The sequence below is a fragment of the Echiichthys vipera genome (assembly GCF_963691815.1).
Source record: "Echiichthys vipera genome assembly, chromosome: 1".
NCBI classification, from domain to species: Eukaryota; Metazoa; Chordata; class Actinopteri; order Perciformes; family Trachinidae; genus Echiichthys; species Echiichthys vipera.
In genome coordinates, this window is record NC_139826.1 from 12532623 (window position 1) to 12557066 (window position 24444).

General features: G+C 42.5%; 2 protein-coding genes across 2 annotated transcripts; both read left to right on the top strand.

The window, feature by feature from the left end:
* Positions 1-9499: 9499 nt before the first annotated feature.
* Positions 9500-13404, top strand: cplx3b (complexin 3b; the record flags this gene model as incomplete). The annotated part of the gene is made up of 3 exons (XM_083915912.1): positions 9500-9657; positions 12940-13027; positions 13180-13404. 3 exons carry the CDS (start codon positions 9500-9502, stop codon positions 13402-13404), a joined length of 471 nt encoding a protein of 156 aa, XP_083772038.1.
* A 5877-nt stretch (positions 13405-19281) lies between these two features.
* On the top strand, positions 19282-20257 carry LOC310959340 (growth arrest-specific protein 1). Its single transcript, XM_083930645.1, has one exon. It carries the CDS (start codon positions 19330-19332, stop codon positions 20080-20082), a length of 753 nt encoding a protein of 250 aa, XP_083786771.1. The 5' UTR covers positions 19282-19329; the 3' UTR covers positions 20083-20257.
* The last annotated feature ends 4187 nt before the right edge of the window (positions 20258-24444 follow it).

A 24444-nucleotide genomic window follows, 5' to 3' on the forward strand; every position in this document is an offset into this window, starting at 1 on the left:
CCAGGAGCCAACCTATTATCCCCGGGTCCTATGTTCCCCGCCTTGTATGTGACCCGGGAACAAAGGACCCTTTTTTTAAAAAAAGGTCTGATGTTCCCCGCTTTGTTTGTCTGTTATTTTTTCCACAATCAGTGCCGAATTCCCTGGCAAATAGGCCTATGTAGACCCTACTAGTACCCCCTAACCCTGACCCTCGCCCTAACCGTAACCTCTAATCCTAACAAACTGCTGAATTAAATCCATGAAGGCGGAGGCTTATGCGACCCGGGGAACATAGGGATGACGCCCACCAAATGCTGGTAAAATGTATAAGTGACTGCTAGATTTGCTTCACAATAAAACAAAGGTAATCTATTGAGTGGCTTGTAGATTTTTAAATCTGCCACTAGTCTTCTTTAGGAAAAAATTGTGGGTTGGGTAACAATAAGTAGGTTTGGTACATCACTTAACTTACGTTACATAGAATGTGATGTAACCTACATACAAAACATAACTACAGCATAACTTAAAGGTTGAAGATGTAGAATCTTAATGAGAAGCTATACTCTTTTTAACAATGCACCCACGGGGCATTTTGAGGGGAACAGAATGAAAGTATTGCTTTTCGATAAAAAAATATATTTAGTCTGAATAAATATTTAAAAAAGAATTTGACAGGTTTGACAATGACTTTCTGTCACGTTCTGTTCACATTGTACCAGCCAATAGCGGCCGGCTTTGCGGGTTGCCAGGGTTGTCTGTTGTTAGGCTACAGAAACAAGGAATCATTTTGAGTTGAGAGCTAGATAATCGATTACACACCACTCAAAGAAAGACTTCCAGTTGAAGACTGGCTAATTAAATACTGTTGTAAAAATGAATTGATTGGTAGAAATTAGTCGTTACCCTGTTTAATTCATCACTTGACATGGCGCAGGCTGATCGCTTGACATCATGTGCTTCATGTCACATCATCACAAAGTTGCGCTCCTGTTATTGTGGTCACTGATCTCGTTGAACTTTTTGTCATGTTCTTTAATTGGCTGATCACTTGTTTCTTCTCCCAACAAAAACCACGTCTGCAAAGTGCCTCCACCTTTTCTTAAAGAAACCCATTAGTCCCCGTCCCCATGAGCTGAGAATTTACGACTTCCTCGGTTGGCATCCAACAGATTTCACAGGTTTTCATCGCCGATATGCAGTTGACAAGGTGATGACTTGCTGTCTCTTGTTCCTGCGATCATCTGTTTCCTGCTTTTAAAACTCCTGGCTATGGATCGCAAAACAGTTCATGACATCAACACCTCCGCCCAATGTACCAGCAAGCCGCAAAACTCTACTTACATGGCAATCGAGCCACCAATATGTGCCGGCACATTGGGGGTCTAAATCAAGCCGGTAATATAATGCTATCTCTCTGAATACATGGACCAGGCAAAAAGGCAGCCAAATTACAAGCTTGCTGTCCGGTGTAAAAACATCTTTTGTTTGACCTTCTTTCTTAGTCCCTTGCTCCTGTCATAATTATTACAGCCACTAGAGGTTGCCACCACTAAACGTAAATAAGCTGCTTGTAAAAATGACCTATGGAATCCTTCCTTGGGGGAGGACAGTCTCACTCATGACTGAAACGGCGTGTAGAAATTATGAACAGACTGTGTCTTCTGATCTTCGTAAACCCTAGAAAATCTTAATATAAAACTCATACTAAAAATTGAAATTGTGGACCTTTCTCCCAAAAATGCCACATACACAAGCATGGGACTATCTAAAATATATTATTAAGCCGCAAATGTCAAGAAACAATCTGTTGTAAAATGGCCTTAGGAATTAAAAACCTTCATCATTCTCTGTCACTCCATGCCGCCCCCTCTCCACTGACCTTCACCCCATCATCAGACCTTTTTTCTCTGTCCTGGTCTCACTCCTCTTACTTCCCAGCTTGCTTTGTCTCATCCTCCTCTTCTTCCTTCACTCTCACACTGCCGATTGTTTGCATCTATTCATGAAGGAGAATTTTCCGGTTTTCTCCTTCCATTCCATTTAAGCTCAGCCGGCACTAACCCATTGTGCTCTGATGTTCCTCTCAGGCAAGAGGTCTATATCAGGCGGGAGGACGGGGGAGGGATGGAAGGATGGAAGGATGGAAGGATGGAGGGAGGGAGGGAGGATGGTAGGGATTTAAAGAAGGGAAGGACGGAGGACTGGGGGTGAGGAAGGTGGGGGAAGGAGGATAAAAAGGAAGGGTTAGAAGAGGGGAAAGGCAGAGAGTAAAGCATGTGTGTGAGAACAGTGAGGGAGAGGTGTAAAAGAAGTATGAGGGGAAGGAAAAGATAAATAAGCAAAGACCTTACAGCGCCTGAGCGAGCTGAGCAGCCAGCCATATGCTCATATGGACTCAAATCTCACCCATGACCTTTCCTGCTTGCCATTTTCTCTCTCCTGCCACTCTTTTTTGTCTCCCGAAAATAAAAAAGTCTCTTGTAAAAGGACAATTTCCTTAGTATCTCTCATTATTGATATTCCATCTCATTTTCACTCCCTACTACTAGTTGCTGGTAATTCTTCTGCAGGGTAAAAGCTGCAGCTAAAGGTCATTTCAACCACTTAATTAAATGTGGATAAAAATCCTTTTTATCATTTGACATCCAATACAGATCACAGACTGTCTTGCTGTGCAGCGACTTAGCCCACTTTGTAGCCTAGCGGGTACAGCATGGCAATAAAGCTGCAATGCTTATAAGGTTTAAACCCACCAGAGCTACTTACAGTCCATGCATTTGAATCCAGAGAAGTGGAGCATGCTAATATTAATGCTAGTCTGCGCCTACATGGAGATAGGAGCTGTATTTGATGTGGGCTGGCTTCTTTAAAGTGGTTTTAACAGGTTGTCAGCAGTTTTACAGAAAATAAAGAACACTTAATGTGTGTTGAATTAAAACTCACTTGCGTGATCACTCAAAGCATGGGTTTAGAACAGAAATATTACAGAGACAGGTTTGAGCGTATGCGTGTGTAAATGAGACTATTATATCAGCACTGCATTTTGCAGGAAGTGTAAGTATAGTACCTGTTGGTGTCCCGTGTGAAATTGACAAACATACTTTTTTTTTTTTAACTCAAACCACAATCTTTTCCTAAACCTAACCAACTAGCTTTCGTTTGAATTGGACATCAAGGGGTCTTTATTGATAAAGCGTTGGTATGTGACGAGTAGGGAGTGAGAACGGGCTGCAGCAGTTAAGAAAACCGGAGAATCAACGTATTTGTGGTTCGCAGAAACGTACAATGCCATCTCAGAGGTGTTTGATGGGGTTGAGGTCAGGGCTCAGTGCCGGCCGTCCAAGTTCTTTCAACACCAAATTGTGAACTCTCTGGAGTCTGGTGAGAGGACGTCATGTTTATCCCGAGGTACTCTAACTCTCTGCTGTCTGGGTTACAATAATGTTTGATAGCCTGTTTTCTATCTTTTCTTGGTGAGCCTCTTCTTCAGCAGCTGGTGTTATCCTTTCTGAAAGGTTTTTCTATCAGTGTGGCAGCTATCAGAAACAACACTGTGTGGTCTTTGTACTCAGCAACATGGAAAAAGTGATCGTTCTGTTCTGGGTGTTTCAGCTTTTAATAAAACACTGGTTAGTCAGTGTGCAAAGGACATACTGCAGTCTGGAGTTCAAAGCAACAAGTCTCTTGGCAGTTCCATTTATTTCAGTGATCTTTCTGATTTCTACATTTCAGTGCCAGACCCATCTGCTGGCAATTTTGGAAGCAGCTGTACTGCAACATTTCTGACCATTTTAGGCCTTTTGTCTGTTCACACTCAATTTCCGAACCTATTTCAGCCAATGCTCTGAACATTTGTGTTTCATCTTACTCACTTTTCATCTGCACATTTTTCTGCTGTGAATCTTGTCACTGAGTGTGTCTCTTAGCAGTTTCTTTTCACACTTCCAGCCATGCCAATGTGTAATTTGAATCCTCCTCTTGTGTTTTCGGTTACCACTTTTTCCAGTAAATTTATTTTTCCTTCCTTGAAAGATTTGTTTTGAGGCCACTGCCCCCATGAGTACAGACCTTTATTTCTTTTCATACTGGTATTTTATCCATTGATGCCCGGTTGTTGAGGAATAGTGAAAATGTCTGTTACTGATCAACGTTTATTGAGACAAGCTGGAAAAGACATCAAGTTTCATGAGCTATGATGCGATTCAAGGGACGATATATTTTAATATGTTGATTCAGTGCGATTCAATACAATCTGAGCTAAGCTAATTCTCTACTTTCTATAAGGCAGATAAGTTTCATTATGGACCAGGGAATCCCAAGTACTTTTGTTACTTTACATTAATGCATAGGAAGAAAATAAAAGTCTAATGTATCATTTCAGAATAACAAGTCATGAGGTTTATTACTTTTCCAATAGACACAGGTAGATAAGAAAATACTTAGCCTAACGTATGAACAAACCAACTGTAACGTATTTACCATGTCACCAAAGCCATGACTTTCAACTACACTGTAAGGTCTTAGATTCTGAGCAATAAAACGAGCTGTAGATGCTGTGGTTGGAAAAGATTTTTAACATCTGTGTCTTGCGTGCTCTTGCTTGTGCTAGCTGTAACGTTACTAGCCTCCATATCAGCCGCATAGCTTTCCTCATGTCATGTCACGAGGTGAGTTTCATGATTCGTCGTGCTGCCATTGGACTTTACAAGTGTTTTCATTCCTTCTTATAGAATCCAAATTTCTTCCAAACTTTACATTTTAGATTTGATGGCGGGCTGTTAACCGTGTCCGCCATGTTGTTCTTCCTGACAAGCAAAGACGTCAACGCTTCACTAAGGTTTCACTCTCATCAAAACGAGTCTAGCGTTGACGTTTTACCTTTTACATGAGTGCAGTGGACTCCGGTCAGCGGACCGAAGCCAACTTGTTCAAAATTTCGTAATCGGGCCATTGTCCGGTTCCTGGTACATTTTGCGTATCTGTGTCTTTTTTATATTTGGTTGAACCAACTTGCCTTTAAGGACAACATACTACTCAAGTTTCACACCCCGTTTAAATTTCAAGCTCAAAAGTTAAATTGGTCTTTTGCTCTGTTGCAGGGCCATAATATTCAGCTCATGAGGAAGTAGTTGATGTTAGCTGCGGGGACAGTTGCCATGCTGACATGCAGTGTAATTCAACACCTCCTAGACAACCTGCGAGGCATCAAACCACCGCTCCTGGGGTGACTCGCTTGCCACCATATGGTGCTGTGCTGTCGCGACCCCACCTGTCTGTTCGATCTGCGGTCAGGAGCTAACAGAGGGAGAAATAAATCTGAGACAGTCTTCCATCCAAATGGGCTCAGATGCTTTATTTATACAAAACTGGTTTTGTCATCATGTACACAGAGCAATTTTCACTTGTAATGGGATCAGCATGATATTTTGTCATCTCATGAGGGGGGCGCCACACACACTGCTTTCCTTAAGACAGGCATCCCAGTGACTTTTTAATGCCGTCATCTCCGCCTGTGTGAATTGAAAAAAACTCCCTGAATACGCATATTGTTTGCTGCAGGGCACATTTGTTTGATGAGTATAATCCCTTGACTAAAGAAACAAAGGTGTAACATTCTGCTGCTGAGGATCAGCGAGTGTGTGTGTGTGTGTGTGTGTGTGTGTGTGTGTGTGTGTGTGTGTGTGTGTGTGTGTGTGTGTGTGTGTGTGTGTGTGTGTGTGTGTGTGTGTGTGTGTGTGTGTGTGTGATGGTGTACATAAGCCCATCTCTCCCAATCCCACACACACTCCTAATCCTAGAAGATCAAGTGTAACCAGGTTGGAAGTGTGACTGGGCGGGGGCCAGCATGATGCTTTCAGTTATGTTGACTCATACTGTGAACCCTCCTGGCTCACAACAACCACAGTATGTCATGCTTCTGTAACCTTTTGTTGGCATTGATTCAAACGTTCTTCTTATTTTTGTTCAAAGGCCAAATGTTCTCTATCTTTCATGCACAATCTGTATGTTTTTTTGTTTGTTTTATCAACGTTCTGCATTGTTTTCATGACATATTTTCCACCGATGAGATTATGACTGTTAGCAGTGGAAAAAAAACTAAACAGATGTTTATGCAGTAAGGGAAAGTAACATGTCAGGTTTGTGCGCAACCATGCATGGCTTTTACAGTAAACATCTGTGTGAAGGCTTTGCATGCACTCATGCTTCATATATGCTGACCTTAACGGTTAATTATCACATTACAGTAGGCGGTGAAATTAACTGAGCACAGGCAGGCAGGAGCCAGGCAGCCTTGACATGAGCCTATTTTTTAAATCAGGTACTGTGAGTAATGCCAGTTTTCGTATTTGGCTGTGTATATTTAATCAACAGATGATTGTGTGCTCCATTGCAAATGAAGGATCCTTAAAAATGGAACTACTTTACAGACCGTGACTTATTCTTTACAGATTGTGTTCTTATAAACAGCTCTTCCATGTAATGTGTATAAATTTAGTTTTGCAGTGCATGTAATGTAGTAGTGCATGTAGTTCCAGTCCATTTATAACTCACATCAAATAAACATAGATAAAATGTTAGATAAAAAGGTGACTCCAAAGAAGGCCATCAGACAACCAAATACACAGCTGACAAATGCATCTCTAGCGTTGTAGCGCAATCACAATAAAGTGATCAAATACTGCCATGAAAAAAGAAACACAAATCCTATTTAAAAAAACATATTCGTTTTATTACAGAGATTATGGAGAACCATTGAACAAATGAGGAGCTCTTTTCCAAAACGCTATAAATCAATTTTGATAGTTTTCAGGAAAATTAAGTTTTTTACCTAGACCCACACATTTGGTTAATATTCAATTTATCTTGTCAAAATGGTTTATGGCTCAGTCGGAACATGTTGAACGGACGGACAAAACAAAAAACTCTCCCGCTTCAGAGCGCCGCCATGTTGGATCGCACAGAACGCTCACTGAATTCTGATTGGTCGAGAGGACGTATCGCATTTAGGCTAAAAATAGGTTTGGCGCTTGTCGCGGTTTGGAAAGGAACTGCATCTTGAGGACCATTTTAAACAAGGAAATATAGAGATTTGGCATGAAACACTGATGAAGCAGTGAATAGGTTCTGTATACAGCAAAGTGGCATGACAAACTCATTTGTTTTAAATTTGGCTTTTATCTCGTTTTGGAAAAGAGCTCCTCAAATGTCAATGATGATGACGATTGAATGTAAATCAAATATTTACTATAACATGAGTGAATGACCATAAGAAAGTTAACTCAATTTTCTATCTGTATTGCTGCCCATATTCTTGATAGGCAGTTTCCTCTGAATGCTCAGTTGTCAAGCCAACATCAATGATTACCTTGTTCCAATAGTCTCACAAGTAGCCACTAATGAGCAACTGCCCTGGTATCAGACACTTTCTTCACACATGAGTAATGTCCCTGGACCTGCCTCACCAAAGCCAAACACTCAAAACAAAACTGTGAAGAAAGCTACAGCTGTTCAACATCAGTCTGTGAGCCACGTGCGACTAAACAGCATGTTGCTATCACACACCAAACAAGGCTCGCCATCACAAGCAACAAAACATACAGACTGCAGTGAAAGGATCCCTTACCCAAAGAGACCAAATGAATGAAACAAAGAACTTCAATAAGGGAGAGATCTGAGTGTGCACAGGTCTTGTGATGGCTGTTAACGGAGATGATGGTATATCACAAACCTCTGTTAGAATCTCTTACAGAAAATGGACTCTCACAAGACCGACACTTTTGATCCGTTAGGCGTGGCTGCCAGAACATGTCATCATGTGAAGACTGTATAGTCATCTTTACTGAAATGTGAGAATTTCAAAATTGAGCCTGTATGTGTGTGTGTGTGTATGTGTGTGTATAATTTACATCATGTTGGATTAAAAACCCCTGCTGTGTACCTGCTGGAGCACCTGTAGTCATAGCTCAGTGATAATCCATAAATGAAAGTGAGTGAGACCTGCTGGGAACAGAACCGAAAATCAAAAACCAAAAGATATAATTTGATGTTGAAACATGCTGGTTAGGCAAATTCTTTCTTATTATTAAATTTCACAGAGATTACAGTTTTGATCTTATTCACCGCGTTACGTTTCAATCCATTCACCGCAGTGGCAGCTTTGAAGTTGGAGAGAGATTTAAAAGCGAGGCAGGTATAGGCTAACAGGGCCTTCTCTAAGCCTGTGACAAAGAGACACTGAGACGCTCTATGTCTCTTCTGATCCACAGGGACTGGGGAAAGTAGGCCAGGCTCTGTGTCAGACTGCTGTGCGGATCAGGACGCTGAAGTTGTTGACTTGTAATCAAAGTTCCCTTTTCTCACTTTGGAAGTCAAGAATCCCACAGAAAGAGAGAGAGGTTTAAAATACTCCCCTCTGACACACACGTAGGTCATATTTTTAGAAGTGAGGCTTTCCAGATGAACACTGCGTCACACTGTCATCCAGAGCCACCCGGCCTTTTTATTAAATCATCTTTTTTTGGTGGTGTTGGAAGTTGAACTACTCACCCGCCCACCAAACAGCACACAAACATATAAACATGAGAGGAAGTAGCACATAAAATCCTACAGGAGACCATATAAGTATAAGACACTAATATAAACTCACTTGTTGGTACTACAGAAACATGAGTCACTACAGGATAATGGTGATGAAGCTGCAGACAGAAATGTCTAATTTTAGCTCCAGTTTCTGAATATTAAAGGCAAGGGTTATTTACAAGGGCATTAAATGCACGTGGAGGATGCTCACATTTAAAGATGTGTTCACTTGTATTTCAGTGGAATTGAGCTCGTCTGTATAACACCAAGCAAACCCTACCAGGGAAGACAGCGACTCATCATTTCTAAGTGATTAGGCCAATAAACCGAACTCATGCCGTGGGTTAATAGACATCCATTTGACTAATTTGCAATTAGGAAGCTCTTTGTGTGTTGACAGACTGTGCGTTGGGCTCCAGCGCGCAGATGACCCTGAGAGAGACATAGGCACCAAAACAGCCAGGAGACACTGAGGCTCGTCACGTGTTGTTTGTCCCCCAGGAGTCCTGCTGCCTGACTCCATCGCGAGTTATAATCAGACGGCGAATCACGGGAGCAGCCCACGATGCGCGCCATGCAAGCGCACACTCAGTCCGGCGGTGTCTGGGATTGGGTGGAGGGAGTGGTGGCTGCGGTCGGAGTCACAGGATTGGTAGAGTTCACCGCCAAACTTGTTGACTCATAACTGTGCAGCTCCTCTCCATCCTTCACGGCGCGGAGCTGTCCAGGGGCCAGTGGTGCTGAAACTGTCAGCTTCCGTTTGGAGTAATTTGTTTAGCGGTTTTGTTCGCTCCCACCGAGCCTTTGAAAGTCACATGCGTTTTAATTTCAGCGTCACTTGACGGCTATCTATCCAAAGTCGCCGCTCTATCCAAGAGCGTATCGAATCATTCAACTTCTTAGCCGATCAAATAGAGGGACTCTTCGAGGCGCAGCCATGGCTTTCATGGTAAAACACGTGGTGGGAGGACAGCTGAAGAACCTGACAGGCGGACTGACGGAGGAGAAACCCGAAGCAGAGAAATCAGATGCCGCCGCGCAGGGGATGACTCAAGAGGAATTTGAACAATACCAGCAACAGTTAGAGGAGGAAAAGTAAGGCAATGATTGAAGCTTGTGGCTGTGAAGTTGCGATGAAAAGCTATAGTATGTGTCGGGGAAAGCGTGGCATGTTTAATCAGTGCGTATTTGTGTGTAAATCCCAGAGCGCTCCCAGTGCGCCGCGCGCTTTTTTACGCATCAATGCAATAATTTGAGCGCTCCACACACAGCTGCTCCTCTCGCCCAGGGAGCTCTCCGTCTCTAAGCGTTGGCAAATTGTGTAGCGCCGTTTTTTTTAATTTGGGATTCCTGGGATCATTGTTCCACGGAAATGTCTATAGGGATCGGTGCCCTAGGCGAAACATGTTCTTATTACTGTGAGCGCTTGCGGCTGAGTAATTAGACTATGTGGTAGATAAAGTGAGTAAAGTAAAAGCTCTATTTTGATATTATCAGAGAGCACACAACCAACAGTAGGCTATAAACTGATATTATTATTTTTTTTCTGTATTTATCAGCCGACTTTCACCATTAATTGTAAGTTACTAAAATTGTGGAGATTCATTTACATTATGTACTGCAGCCTAAGAAATACATATAAAGCTGAACCATTTAGAATGATATGGCCTCTATTATATCTCTAATTTCAATTGGATTACTTTTACATTTTTTTCTTTATATTATATCCACAGCTGTGATTCCAGCTGTGCACCTTTCAATTCTCAATGCATGCATTTCCTCTTTGCTCTGTATCTCCCCTGCAAAAGTGAACTATTTACATGTTAATGGTTCCTAATTCACATATTAGTTATGGCGTTTTATCTCTTGAGCGCACTGGGGGACAATTTAAGGTAACAACAAGGTCATTTGGCAAACAGAATTCAGCCACAAGACAGCAACTCCCTTTTGATTAGTGTGATGTCTCCCTTAGAGCAGGACTCCAGATCACAGATCAGATGTTCACTGACCTGGTCATAGAATAAATCCACAGATTAATAATGTGGATTAAAGAATTCAGACATGAGTTTTACACAAAAAATGGTGGTATCGTTATATATTTCAGCTGTTACACCAATTGTAGGCATCTAAAGCAGCACTGGATTCTCTATGCTGGGAGGAGCATATATTATAAAACACAATGTATCCAATTGTTTCCCATCCCTGGCTCATTCCCATTAACACATTTGATAAACACTCTTATCCAAAGTGCTTCGCAGTGACATGTGCAGACATTTAATGCATGAGTGGGAAGGGAAGTCCTGTACCTCTAGCTGTATTAACACTGCTCAGCTCTACAGGAAGCACGGCGAGATGCTTAACGTTCTGCCGTCATAATGTGACCTTCGGTCGATGTGAGTTATAAGTCAGAGGTGCTAAACATGAGCATAGCTCACCGAGAAGCCCATAGTGCTCAGATTAAAGCAGAATAAGGTTAGGGTGGGGGGTGGGTTCGGTGTTGCTCACACTGGCATGTCACATGTAGACATTTTATCACCCTCAGCACCCCAGCCACAGTGACAACCCTGGTCATCTGATGCCCTTGAGAGGGGACGAAACAGAGCTCTGCTCATTGGCTGCAAGTGAGCGCTCCTTGGGCCCCTGTGCCATTCGGCGTTTGGCCCTCTCATGTTAATACAAAGTGAACTCAGACTCACACGGACAGCACCATGAATGCTGCATCTCCAGATAAAACGACCTTCTCCTGACACATTGGGTACAAACACTTTGCAAAGCATGCTCCTCCAGTGTCCCAACGCCTTTAGATTATCTGATTTGATTCTTCAAGGCGTACAGTGCAACCTCTGCCACTGCAGCATGGAAGAATATCCTCAGTGGTGTTTATTGTATTATAAGCACCTACTTCTATTCCCCTAATGTGGTCTTTTGTCACTGCATTCATGCTATGTTTGGCCTCAGGCCATAAAAGCAAGTTTGTTAAGCATTATGTCATGTTGTTAAATCATGATGTTAGAGGCACTTCAGCAGATTTTGCTTTTTACGAGGAACAATTCTGAACCAAACTGAAGCCATAAATATTCCAGTGGCATTAAATGGGGGGAGCATCGCCAGAGGCCTATTGTCCGCCCTCTGCTGGAGGCATCACATACTGTCGGCTGGATTGTTTACAAGAGTGAGTTTTCAAAGTCAACTGACGACAGGCTAACAGACAAATATCACACATCTTTCAACACATGGTTTCTCGGAGACAGATGTGCAGAATTTTATAAATGCCTCCCTTGTATGCATGCAGAGTCAGACTCAAGGCAGTTATGAAAATGGTTGGGGGTGTCATCGTTCATTTCTTTAGATGGTTTTCCTTAAATTGCAAAGACAGCTACGGAGCTTTTTTGAGGGTTTCCAATCACAAGGGAGGTAGGAAGCTACAGAGCAGTTTCGCGCGGCTAAAGTGAGGTAAAGGGTATAGAATAGGTTGACAGTTGAAAGTGGGGGACTGGTTTATGAGTATGAGGTTAGTAGGTTACCTCTAGTACTCCACATCCCAAAAGGACTAAATCCCTCAGAGGAGCGCTGAACCGACAGGATGCTGCATCTGGGGCTTTTAATCATAAGCAGAACATCTCCTCCCGTCTTTCCCCCCCACGGCATCACTGCTGCTGCTCCACCTTCTGCTGGCTCTACGCTCGGTACTTAGAGTTAAAGGGAACATATTCTCATTTTCAGGTTCAAATTTGTTATTTTTTGTTTCCGCTAGAACATGTTTACATGCTTTAATGTATAAAAAATATGAATATCTGTATCCACCCTCTGACTGAAACTCTCTGTGTAGTCTGATTTTTCTGTACCGTCATCACAGCCGGGGAATGACTGTAACAGCACTTTAGCTGCACTATGTATAATAGAGTTGTAGTTCTAGTCATACATCACAACAGGTCCTGACAGCTCGTTTCTGAATACGGGCTGTGTGTGTTTCTTTATGGATTGGGCGTTTTGATAATTTCTGGTATTGGTATTTATATAGCACCTTGACCTGCTTTATAATAAAAAAAGGACATGGAAATCTCACTTTTCACAATATGGAACTTTAATGAGGAGAGCTGCTGAACTCCAAGGCTCCAATGCATCCAAGCTCCAAATCCAGCATGAGCCTTAGGATTCTCTTAAAGCAGTATTACATGGCAATACTATGTATGGTTTGTTTATAACGTGGGTAATATTCCCCCTGAAATAAATGAAGCTTGGAGTTAGTGGCCATTACAGCTTCCTGCAGGTGATAGTTGATTAATAAGGACATTTCCTAGCAACTTTTTTTGGAAACTGAGTTGAATTAAATTTGTATGTTCAGTAACTAATTATGAATTTTGTCCTTTCTTACAGACAAGAACGAGAAGCCGATTTTGCCCAGAAGAAAGCCGAGAGAGCCACAGTTAGAAGTCACTTCCGGGACAAGTACAGACTACCAAAGGTAAACTGATCCAGCTCTGCTTTTGTGAAGACATTGAAGGGCAAATTGAAGGGCAAATGTCTCACGCCACACATTTTTGCAGCCACAGATTCTATTTCTATACACTACAGAGTGATGTAAAACCTTTTGTTCTAAATGTGTTTCCTCCTCAGAACGAGTTGGATGAGACTCAGATCCAGCAGGCGGGGGACGATGTGGTGTTGCCCACAGAACTGGCCAAGATGATCGCTGAGGACAACCAGGAGGAGGCTAGCAAACAGTCAGTGTTTGGCCAGCTGTCCAACATCCAGAACGTGGACATGGACCAGCTGAAAGACAAAGCCCAGGCCACACTTGAAGACCTCAAAAAGCAGACGGAGAATTGCAGCCTCATGTGATCTGGCCAACTCTAAGCCCCAGAAGATTAGAGTTTTACTTGTACAAATATTTTTCAAAGGCAGAGCTGCTCTGGAGGTAGACATATTCTTATTGCTTTAGTGGAATGTCAGTTGGCAGAGCCACATAATAACAGTTTTCTAGCTGTGTAAAGTTTTCTGCAATTCTCTACATAGCGTCATCGAGGTGAGCTAGTTTAGTCAGCTTTCCTGTTGACCTTCATGCATCCTAAAAGTCATAAATGTCAGCTGTATTTTTCTTGAAATTAGCTAACTTGCAAGCTGAAAGACTTATTTGGCTCATTGAGATTTAACCAATGAGATTATTTTAGCCTTGAGAGCAACTCCTTCTCTGAGAAATATCCATCTATTAAATCCTTTACTCCCTTCATTCCCTTACCTTCCTCACTCTGTACCCCGCGTGAGCAGTGATAACACAAAATGATTTTGCAGCAGGTTTCAAGTGTGCGTGTGTGTGTGTGGGGGGGGGGGGTCATTGCTCCCATACACACAGCAGATGATTTCAGTGATAAACACGGAGAGAGGATCACTGAGATGAGCTGCTTGGTGGAAATGAAAGCACACACACATACACAAGACTGACACTGGCTCTTGTGAGGAGGCCATATACTGTATGTGTCCCCAAAGCAGTTTCAGTCAAAAGCAACTGGACAGACGTTTCACCTCTCATCCAAGAGGCTTCATCAGTTCGTGTACGCAACTGACCAGGCTGGTACGGGTCCAACTAACTGGTGTGGAGATCCAGGTATTTAACCTCACACAAGGCCGATGATGTCACCAGAACCCTTTGTGCTCCAACTAACTGGATCTCCACACCACTTAGTTGGACCAGTCCCAGCCTGGTCAGTTGCGTACACGAGCTGATGAAGCCTCTTGGATGAGAGGTGAAACGTCTTCCTAGACAAATAACCAAGTCCAGTTGCTTTGACTGAAATTGCTTTGGGGATAACAATGACCAGGACAAATGAGAATATTCACAGGCATACTGTATGTGTTATGTTGAATCTGGGAAATGTTGTCAAAAAATGAAGGCGTCATTTGTGGGGGTGTTTATATTCCATGTACAAAAGCACAACATCTTAGAAATGGGCAATATTCATTTAGAGCAACCAATGAGGCAGGTTTTTGTCATAAGTAGCTTACTAATGTTGGCCCCCTGGTGCCCTGATTGAAGCTACCAGTGAGCTGCATTAATCTTAGTCTTAATCTTTACCTAGACATATCATTATAACTATAAAGGTTTTTTTATTTATTTTTATTTACTTATTTATTTTTAGCTTTTTTTGTATTTCAGCGTGCCTTGGACGTCCGTACAAGGTTGTCTTCTCTAAAGCTCCAACATCTGTAAGCTACTTCTTACGAAGATGGGCCTTCTTGTTTGTTTGTTTCTGCAGGAGATTTCTTACATTTAGTTTTATTAAAAGCAACAAAATATTTGTAAACAGACGCAAAACGTGTCTTAGATTTGCTGCGTCTCGTATGTGCACAATAACTGTCAACTACATAGGGAGCAAGTCTGTATTTGTGCTGCATCCAGAGGTTAAGGCCCTGTTAAGACCTGCCGTTGATGTGCATCTTGGGTGGTCTGTTCAAAAGTGGACAGCTTTAAATAAAGGTGGGAATGCAGCCAAGGAAACAATGTGATATGATCGCGATCAGGGAATGTGTCCTGGGCCACGCTGAAGGACTCAACTGATGTCCTCTGCAAAGAGTAGCATTCAAAAAATCCCACTTTGCCAAAAGCCCATATAGAAATATTACAGGTGCATCAAACATCTTGGGCTACTTTGTTTGCCTGGAACAAGCCAAGGAATGGACCTAGATTTCTTCTTCTTTCAACTTCTAGTAGAGTCAGAAAGTGTGTCGTTTCCTCCTACCGATTATAAAACGACAACACATTCGATCTTTGCACAGGGAAATGATGTACGCGTTTATTAGCCTATAGAGCCGGGAAGTGAGATCTGATCCTAAGTGGTCACTCAAGATGCATTCTAATGCCAGGTATGAACAAGGCCTACAAAACAAAAGCTGCTCATGAGAGAGAAATGTAAATGCTTTAGAAGTAGTATGCCAAAGCCTTTGTTGAAAACACTTTGACCAACATAAAGGAAATGGCACAAATGTGTCCCGCGGTGTAACTGTGGTTTGAATATAAATCCACATAGAAATATTTATGTCGTGTAAGATGTAAATGTATCTGCTGTTTGCCTATACTGTGAACAGCGGGTCGTTCTTCGCCCTGTTTTCATCAACTCGCTGGGTCTCGTAGTGTTGACCTTCGACCTGTCCTCCATCTCATTGCCCCCTGCATCTCGGTGGTGCCGTTTTGTGCTGGTGGATTTGTGTTGTGTAGCCAACGTGATATGTCAAGTGGTGTCTTTGTATCAAAAAAACATGTCCTGTGGCTGAGAGTGCTAGATGTAGTGTCGCTGTGAGCTTTGCTGGGTAACTCAGTATTCTTTCTGTGTTGTTTTCTAGCCAAACGTAAGTGAAGGCGTGGGCGAATCAAGAGAGGATGTTGTTGATGTTGTGTTACATCCATATAAGCTACATTTTGACAGTGTTTGATGCAGTGGTGCTGAGGGGGATGTCAGTTTTGATCTCATATGTGTCCCCACTATTCTTTGGGTGTTTTGTGATTACAAATGTTTGCATCTTAAAGAGTTCAGAATTTTTATTTAAAGGGAAGTATGTGCAAATACGTTACTGACAGCTTTCTCTGAGATGATGATTCATTTTGTTGCTGTAGGTGCCACGTTGCTGCTGAATAAAAGCTGAGGCAAAACGCACACATTTCAGTACAGTGGTCATGCAATAGATGAACAATATATTCATAGCATTTCAATAATATAGTATGGAGAAAAAGTTGCAATAAGTCCTTTTATAATAGAGCTATACTAGAATCAGTGGTGTTTGATCACCAGAAAAATATAAATAGATGGGACAGAAGCCATAAAGAAAACAGGTTGCTTTGTATGAGTGTGTGATAATAATTCAATAATAACAATAACAATACACAAATGGATTTATTTGCGCTGTCATCCTGTGAAACAGATTTTTTTCAGGAAATGGTTTGCCATGACACAGGCTCTTCTCGTTCTTTGTTGACAGTATCTCTATCATTTTGTCTCTGAACGTATTTCAGTGATTTCTGCGTTTTAACTGCAATAAACAGATTTTTAGGATAATAAACCATCTTTCTGTTTTGTGTGATTTTTACACAGGGCTGTGACTGTATGTGGTGAATAACTGGAACACCAGGTGGAGACACAAACACACTCACAGCTACAGAAGCACCCAAAAGGGAGGCTGCAGATACAGAAACGATATATTATGACTGAGTAATGGGATGTTGTGGTCTGTTAGTATTAAATGATAAATGATGCAATGCAGCATTTCATAATTCAAAACATCCTCATGGGAACAGTGCAGCGATAGAATTAGTCAAATAATCCACATATACATTTTTGTACATATAAGTGTGTACTAAAAGCCTATAATTAATATTATAGTATACACTCAGTCTGGGTCATTTTATTACCTGCAAAATGTGTTAATTATATAATATGTTTTAGCATTGAGGTCAGTCACAGTGGTGGAATTGAGTAGAATGATTCTGCCACATTTCAGAGGGAAATATTGAACTTTTACTCCACTATATTTATCTGACACCTAAAGTGACTTTGTCCATAGAGCAGATATACTGTGTATGCTTATATGATATGATTCAATACTGAATTATTAATTAAATAATTAATGAATGAATGAATTAATAATACTAATTAATCTACCCATTAGTATACAAAGCATTTCAAATGGCTCCAAATTGATGAAATACAACACTAAAATACTTGTACATGTATTAATTAGTGATAAAGACAATTATGTAATATTCTAGAATACTTTGACAGGAGCCATTCTGCATAATCAGCGAGTACTTTTCATTTTTATACTTTAAGTACATTTTTCTGCTAATACTTCATCTGAGTACTTCTTCCGGCACTGGTTAGTGGTGCTGTGTGCTGCAGTGCATTTCATTATATTAAAAAAAGGAACATTATAAACTATAGTTTAATTACAAAAGATTGTACATGTGTAACTTCTAAAGTGACCACTGAGTATAAGTAGGTGGATATAAAGCAGATGGACAGAATGACACAGGGCTGTTTTGTGACACTTTAAATGTTATGACTGCGTGTTTAGAAGCTGTCATTTGTGGTGTTGTATTGAACTTCATTATATATTCTGATAGTTCTGTTATTGTGTCCACCTGGTGGTACAGCAGAGGCCCTGTAGGTTTCTATTGCCAATTCTATACATGCTTTTGATACTGAAGAGCAGTTTTACCAGCAGCTATCTGTCATACTGTAGTCCTGAACAGATCTCAGGTCGGACATCCATCTGGTTTTGTGGAACTTGTGAAACACGGGCACAGCCTCTCATTGGAGGCAGACCTGCAGAAGAAGAAAAAAACGAGTTCTCGTTACCATTTGAATGGCAGGAAAGCCTGGGCTGTTGGTAGTTCTCAAGTGTGGTGTGAAAGGGGATAGCTGTAAAATATATTGATGCTGAAACCCCTCTCTATTGATAGGCCGCAGTGCGGGGACAATCTTCAGCCTGCAAGACACTGGGCCACTGCATGGCCAATCTGACACAATTGGGGTGAAACGGTCCAGAAAATACTATTCTCTCCCATTCTCTTCTATCAATCGAGACTTAAAAACGCTGCAGAATGAGAGGCAGGGCGGGGGGTGGGGGGAAGAGCGACAATTAACGAGGACCTTTGAGTGAAAACTCTCAACGGCCAGGCAGTTATTACAGAGCCCCCCCCCCCCACGGCTCTGTTTGTGGCTAAAAAGGAACATATTTGTTTTTTCGTGCTGAAAAGTGGAGCGGTGAAGTTGCAGATGTGAGCTTCTTGCAAAGGAATGCGTTTTGCAAGCCTCCCCCTCTTCACTTGTGTTTCTACAAGCGGACCACACAAGACCTGGGTTTCATGCGAGGAATAAACGTTTTTTTTTTTATCCAGCCTATCTCGTCATGTAGTGAGAGGATTTGTGCGCAGAGCTGTGCTGCTGTAAGCCTGGAAACGGGTCCCACGGCTGACTCCTCAATGACGACCAATCGGTGGCCAGGGTTGTAAATGAGAGAGAGAGAGAGAGAGAGAGAGCGAGAGAGAGACAGGGGAGGGGGGGGGGGGGTAAACTTTTCTTTCTTTTTTTCCACAGAGGGAGGGGTGTTGTGGGGAAATGCTCGGCGGACCGTGAAGCGTAACAGCAAGAAGAGAGACAAAGACGCACGTAGCGGGACAAAATGCGACCGGCAGAAAACTCTTCCAACTAAAAAAAAACAACAACATCGGAATGTGTGGATGGATGTTTAAAGTGTCGGAGCTGCGAGGAAGAATCAAAACCAACAATGGCAAGAAAGATGAGTTCAAGTGTACAAAGTGAGTTGTGGACAATAACTGCGGCAAGAGAGCGCGTTAACTTTGGATAGCCCTGCGGCGCGTTTCGGTGTCCACCTCAGATCTGCACCGGTGGCATGGAGCAGACTCGGGCTGCAGTTTGGAGTATGATTTCCCCACTTTTGAACGGACACGCTGCCCGGAATGACTTTTACTGCGCTCTTTCTCTTTTTTGCAGCCACGCGTGGTGATTTCCCGAGTCAGATCCCGACTTCCACTGCTGCAAAGCTTACCAGGGGGAGGCACAGTGAAGTTACGTGCAACTTCGGGGATAACTTATAAAAGACCGAGTGTATTTTCTTCAACTGTGTTGGTAACAAACTGCTTGGTTGCATGTATGGAATATGAACTCCAGTCTGTGAGATTCAGTGTGTAGGCTACATTGTCCTGATCCTAATGTGGAGAAAGTACACGCCACCGAACCAGAACTCCATCCAAGCATGAAATGTTGGTTCAGCGCCCTGGCACTTCTCCCATGGGTGCTGGTGGCCTTAGATGCCCAGCTAATCTGCTGGCAGGCGCTCCTTCGGTGCCACGAGGAGCCCGGATGCGATCTCGCATACAACCAATACTTAGCGGCTTGTGAAGGTAACATCAGGGGAACGAGGAGGCAGTGTCCGAGCCACTGCATCAACGCGCTGATCAGGCTGAATCACACCCGCAGCGGGCCAGACCTGGAGACCTGCGACTGCGCACAGGACCGTGAGTGTCTCAGCGCCAAGCGCGCCATAGAGCCGTGCCTCCCCCGCAGACACCCGAGCGATGCGGGGGGGATAGGGTGCATGGAGGCCCGGCAGCGCTGCGAGGAAGACAGCAACTGCCACACCTCCCTCGCGGCCTACTTGTCATACTGCGGACAGCTGTTCAATGGCAGGAAGTGCTCCTCCAAGTGTAAAGCCACCATTCAGCAGATGCTGTTCATCCCAAATGGCATGCTGCTGAACCGCTGTGTTTGCGATGGGGTGGAGAGGCCTTTCTGTGAAGTGGTGAAGGAGAACATGAGCAAACTTTGCTCCATAGGCGACCACATTGTTATTTCAGACCAGCCTGATGTGGATGACATATATGAGGATGAGGACTATGACACTAAAAATGACAAAGAGGAGGTGAATACTGATCGTTCCTCTGCTTCTCAGAGGTTGCCCAGCCGCCTGATGCTCCTGTTCCTTCCTCTAGCACGGATATTGTACTGAGACAATGGGTACTTGGAAACTTTGTTGGATATATAAATGACAGTGTCCAGCTAAGAATCCAGCTGGAGTTGGTTTGGAATCAGAGACTTGATCAAAAAGACACCTCAGCATGGCACTGGCTTGCTGGCACAGGTTTCAAACCGAGGTCTGCTGGATAAGGGAAGGTATTTTTTTCAACCCCACGCCTCCCTGCCATTCCATTTTAGTTGCAGGGCAACCATGAGCACAGTAGTGATTTGTGTATGCTTTCCACAACCGTACAATTTGCATAATTATTCTTCTCTGAGCACATCTCACTCAGGAGAGCTGCTTTTTTAAAATGTCAGATTCAAATCTTCACATGTAGATGGCCTTACAGCGCTTACAGTTGAAGCCTGTTGACAATAATGGCATCACTTGCAGGTAATGATGAGCGGATGTGAACCGCACCAGACTTTGTAGTACAGGGCATTGCCAAGTTAAGTGCCTTTAAACAGCTCCTGTTTGTTTGCTTCAATGGTACTTGGAGTGTGGCTTTATTAAGACCTTAGACAAACATTGGACCCATCCAGTCTCTGTTTGCTCTGCTCTTCATTTCAGGGGCCTCAGCATTGTTGCAGCAACCACACTTCAAATATTTGTGGGAATAGTCAAAGGACCGGCAAGGGTGTTGGATCAAGTACTGAAATTAACTGAAGCGGCTCTCTAGCCCTCTGTCTGGCTCCCCTCCCCCATGTGAGATTGTTTTATAGAACTTTTCCTGAGACACCCCACCCCCCAGCCCCTCTTCCTCCTCTCTACAGCCTGCCCCCTTTCACGCCTTTAAAACACCCCCTGTCTTTATTACTGCTTTCACACTTGAAGCAACAAGCCGGGAAAAGCTGTCTGTTGCTGGTGCGAATAGGTCAACATGTCATACCTGGAGTTTGTCCACCACACTGCTCATGATAAAAGGTTTACCACGTTTACACTGCTCGGCTTTGTTATAAATGGGTGATTAAGTGTCTTGACACACTGTGTGATTCAGGCGGAAGTTGTTGCAATACGTTCTCTTGAGCTCATCACACAAAGAAAGGACATTTACTTGATATTAAGGTTTGCCAGACCAAACGCCAAGTCATACTCTGCCTTATCTGCAGTGTATTAACGCTGAGGCAACCACACAACAAACAGTTGATAAAGCAAAGTTACGGCAGGAACGACAATGTATTCCCGTATGAGCAGTAGTCTGGTATGAATGATCGAACATGTGTTGAATGTATGTTAATCATTTTGTATCACACAGTGTTTGTTAACGGAGTGAGAGTGTTGCTAACTAAACAAGAGCTGTAGGCTACAAGTAGATTGCTTTTAACAGGCAGGATTGTCTAAAGAAATGCACAAATACTGATGAACATCAAACTAATTAAAGGTCCCATATTGTAGTGAGATTGCCAATTTCTTTTTGATAACAAAGCAGGTTGAGGTGCTATGTAAATACTGTGAAAGAATGGAAATGCTCAATCCACAGAGAAATGCACACCGCCTGTATTCAGAAACTGTGCCTTTAAACGAGCTGTCAGGACTTCTGTACGGTTGGGATGTCACAACTATACTGTATATAGGTAGAAAATGACACTACTGTAACGTTACAGTCATATCCGGCTCTGACGGTTTAGAGAGTGCAGATGCAAAAGATCCTGAAACGCTGACCAATCAGAGCAGACTGGTTATTTTTTGGAGGGGGTCTTAAGGAAACAGGTGCTAAAACAGAGAAAAATACTGTGTTTTTTGAACATTCAAGTATGTAAACATGTTCTAGTGGAAACCCAAAATACAATTATGAACCTGAAAATGAGCATAATATGGGACCTTTAAAGGAGTGAGTGTTGCTAACTAAACATATAGAGTGCTTTTTACATTCAGGATTGTCACAATGTGATCTCTAAAGAAATGCACAAATACAGATGCAACTCAAATGAAGAAAAACTCAGAGATAGAGTTCAGTTCAGTTTGAGTATTTCAGAACAATTCATCATATTCATTTTTGTTGTCTGTACGGCTACCGAGCAGCTAACAGGACTAATGTTACTTGTCCCAAGGTCTACACCAATCCAGGGATTTGAACCAGGAGTCTTTCACTCTCACTTCTTTCATCCATGAGTATACAATAAGCTGTTTAGCAAAAAGGGAAATGAAAAAGTGTTTTGTTAGTATTGGTCACTTGTAATGAAGCTGCCAGTTTCGTGTCTTTGCCACTTGAAATTGTGTTAAAACTAATCTTTGTTTTGTTATGAAGTCTTGAATAATGTTGCTAAATGTTAAATTATGAAACTAGAATATGAAGAATGTGTATATATTTTACAATTGTATGCAGTCAAATAAGTCATGTGTCTGCCCACAGACCCTTACGTGCATTAAATACAAGATACACACAAATGTAGCTCAGATCACACACACACACACACACACACACACACACACACACACACACACACACACACACACACACACACACACACACACACACACACACACACACACACACACACACACACACACACACACACACACTAGAGTGTTCAGTTTTTCATCTCAGTCTATTGGAACATAGCAGTAAATGATTCAGAGCGGTGTCTTCCATGCGGGAGGGTGAGTTTTATAATAAAATGTTCATGTGCTAAACTTTTGTAATGATGTGATTTGTCTACAGAGAGATCAAGACAGAAAGTAAAAAGAACAGTTACTGTTTGAAGATTTCAGGATTACTTCACCATATTGGATTTACGTATGAACTATTTATACGTTGGCTTTATAAGTTCTTTGTCAAGTCAGCCAAGTGACTTGAAAGTAAGCAGTGGATGTGGCCATGTTTCTCTGTCTAATTTTTAAAGGATTAGGTCAGTGTAAGTGAAACCTGGTGAGGAATTTTAAGTGTCTAGTTGTAATCCATTCTCATTTGAGCAAAAAGACATATTAGGATTCTACTTACAATTTACAAGTTGTAATTAAACCACCATGATTTCAGCGGAGGAAGGTAGAGAGACAGTTAATGAATAACTGAGCTGGAATCAGCAGAACTTGCAGTATATTCACAATCCTTGCTAGTGACCAAAACCCAAATTGTGTGTGAGTAGCTATTCAGGGGCTTGTAAAACACTTGTATAAAAAATGAATTAACAAATTGTAAGAGTCACGTATCATAGGTGTAAAGTGTTCACCTGCTCTGCAAATTTCGAGTTTTAGTCACATTCAAAAAGGTACCAAAAATGCAGTGACAGGAGTAGAAAATTAAACTAAATGTGAAATGTTTTCCAGGACCTGAAAGAACAGATTTTATTGAGCCTGTCTTCAACCTTTTCATCCAGCTCTTTCCTGTTCCTTGCAGCAACAAAGACCCCAGTTCTGTCACTATGCATAGTTAGTTAAAGAAACTGATCAGGTCAGAAGGGTTTCAGTTCGAACTGTTGCCACTATTGTCTGATAAAAATACATGACTATGACCTATGGGTGGCAAATTCCAACATTTTCTGCACAGCTTCTCCTGATGTTTTGTTAACCACAAGAATCCTCAAGCACTTCCAACTGTCTATTGTATCGTAAAAACAGCGAGATAGAGAAACAAAGTGGCCTACAGCTACAGTATAGCATGACTCCCTCTAATTTAGTTAGATTGTCTTACTTCCTTAACCATTGCCATGCATCTTAAAGTCCTCCAACATCACCCCTCACCCCCTCACACACACGCACCACCCCGATTCTGGGAGCAAAATCAAAACAAACATGAGCAGAGCAGCCTTGGGGAGTTCAGTGTGTGGAGGGAACGGGGGGGGGGGGGGGGGGGGATACAGAGGCAGCACTGTGCTAGAGCCCATTTTCTAAATTATCTTTATTCAACATTTCTCTGAAACAACCCCCCCGACCCCCACTCGCTTCACCGCTCCAAAGTGAAAGTGACCCGGGGATTTAGGAGGCTCTTGTCTCTCGTAGGTACAATGTTCCATTCATGATAGCCATGGAGCCACAGTGAATGGCTGACCCGCTCTGTTTTCAGTGCAGGGGGTGCTGGAGTCAAGGGCACCCAGTTCCTTCAGGCCTAGAGACCTCTCTTGATGGGTGACATTGAAGCCAACATACTCGACCGCTGTCCCATTAACAGTATCAACAGACCCAGAGAGACATAGAGAGCGAGAGCGAGCCTGGAAGAGGAAAAGGCAAATAAGTAGTGTTGTTGGAGCTGCATCAAAATGGAGGCCAATTAAAGCCACAATGCCGTAGGTTGTGGTTAGGAAGAGGAGACTGGGGGGTGTCTTGGAGGTTAAAGGGGTTGGATTAAGGTTTCCACTTCAGAATCTCACTGTCTGGGTTGTGTTACTGTAAGGTTATTCTACGCAATTTTTGGGG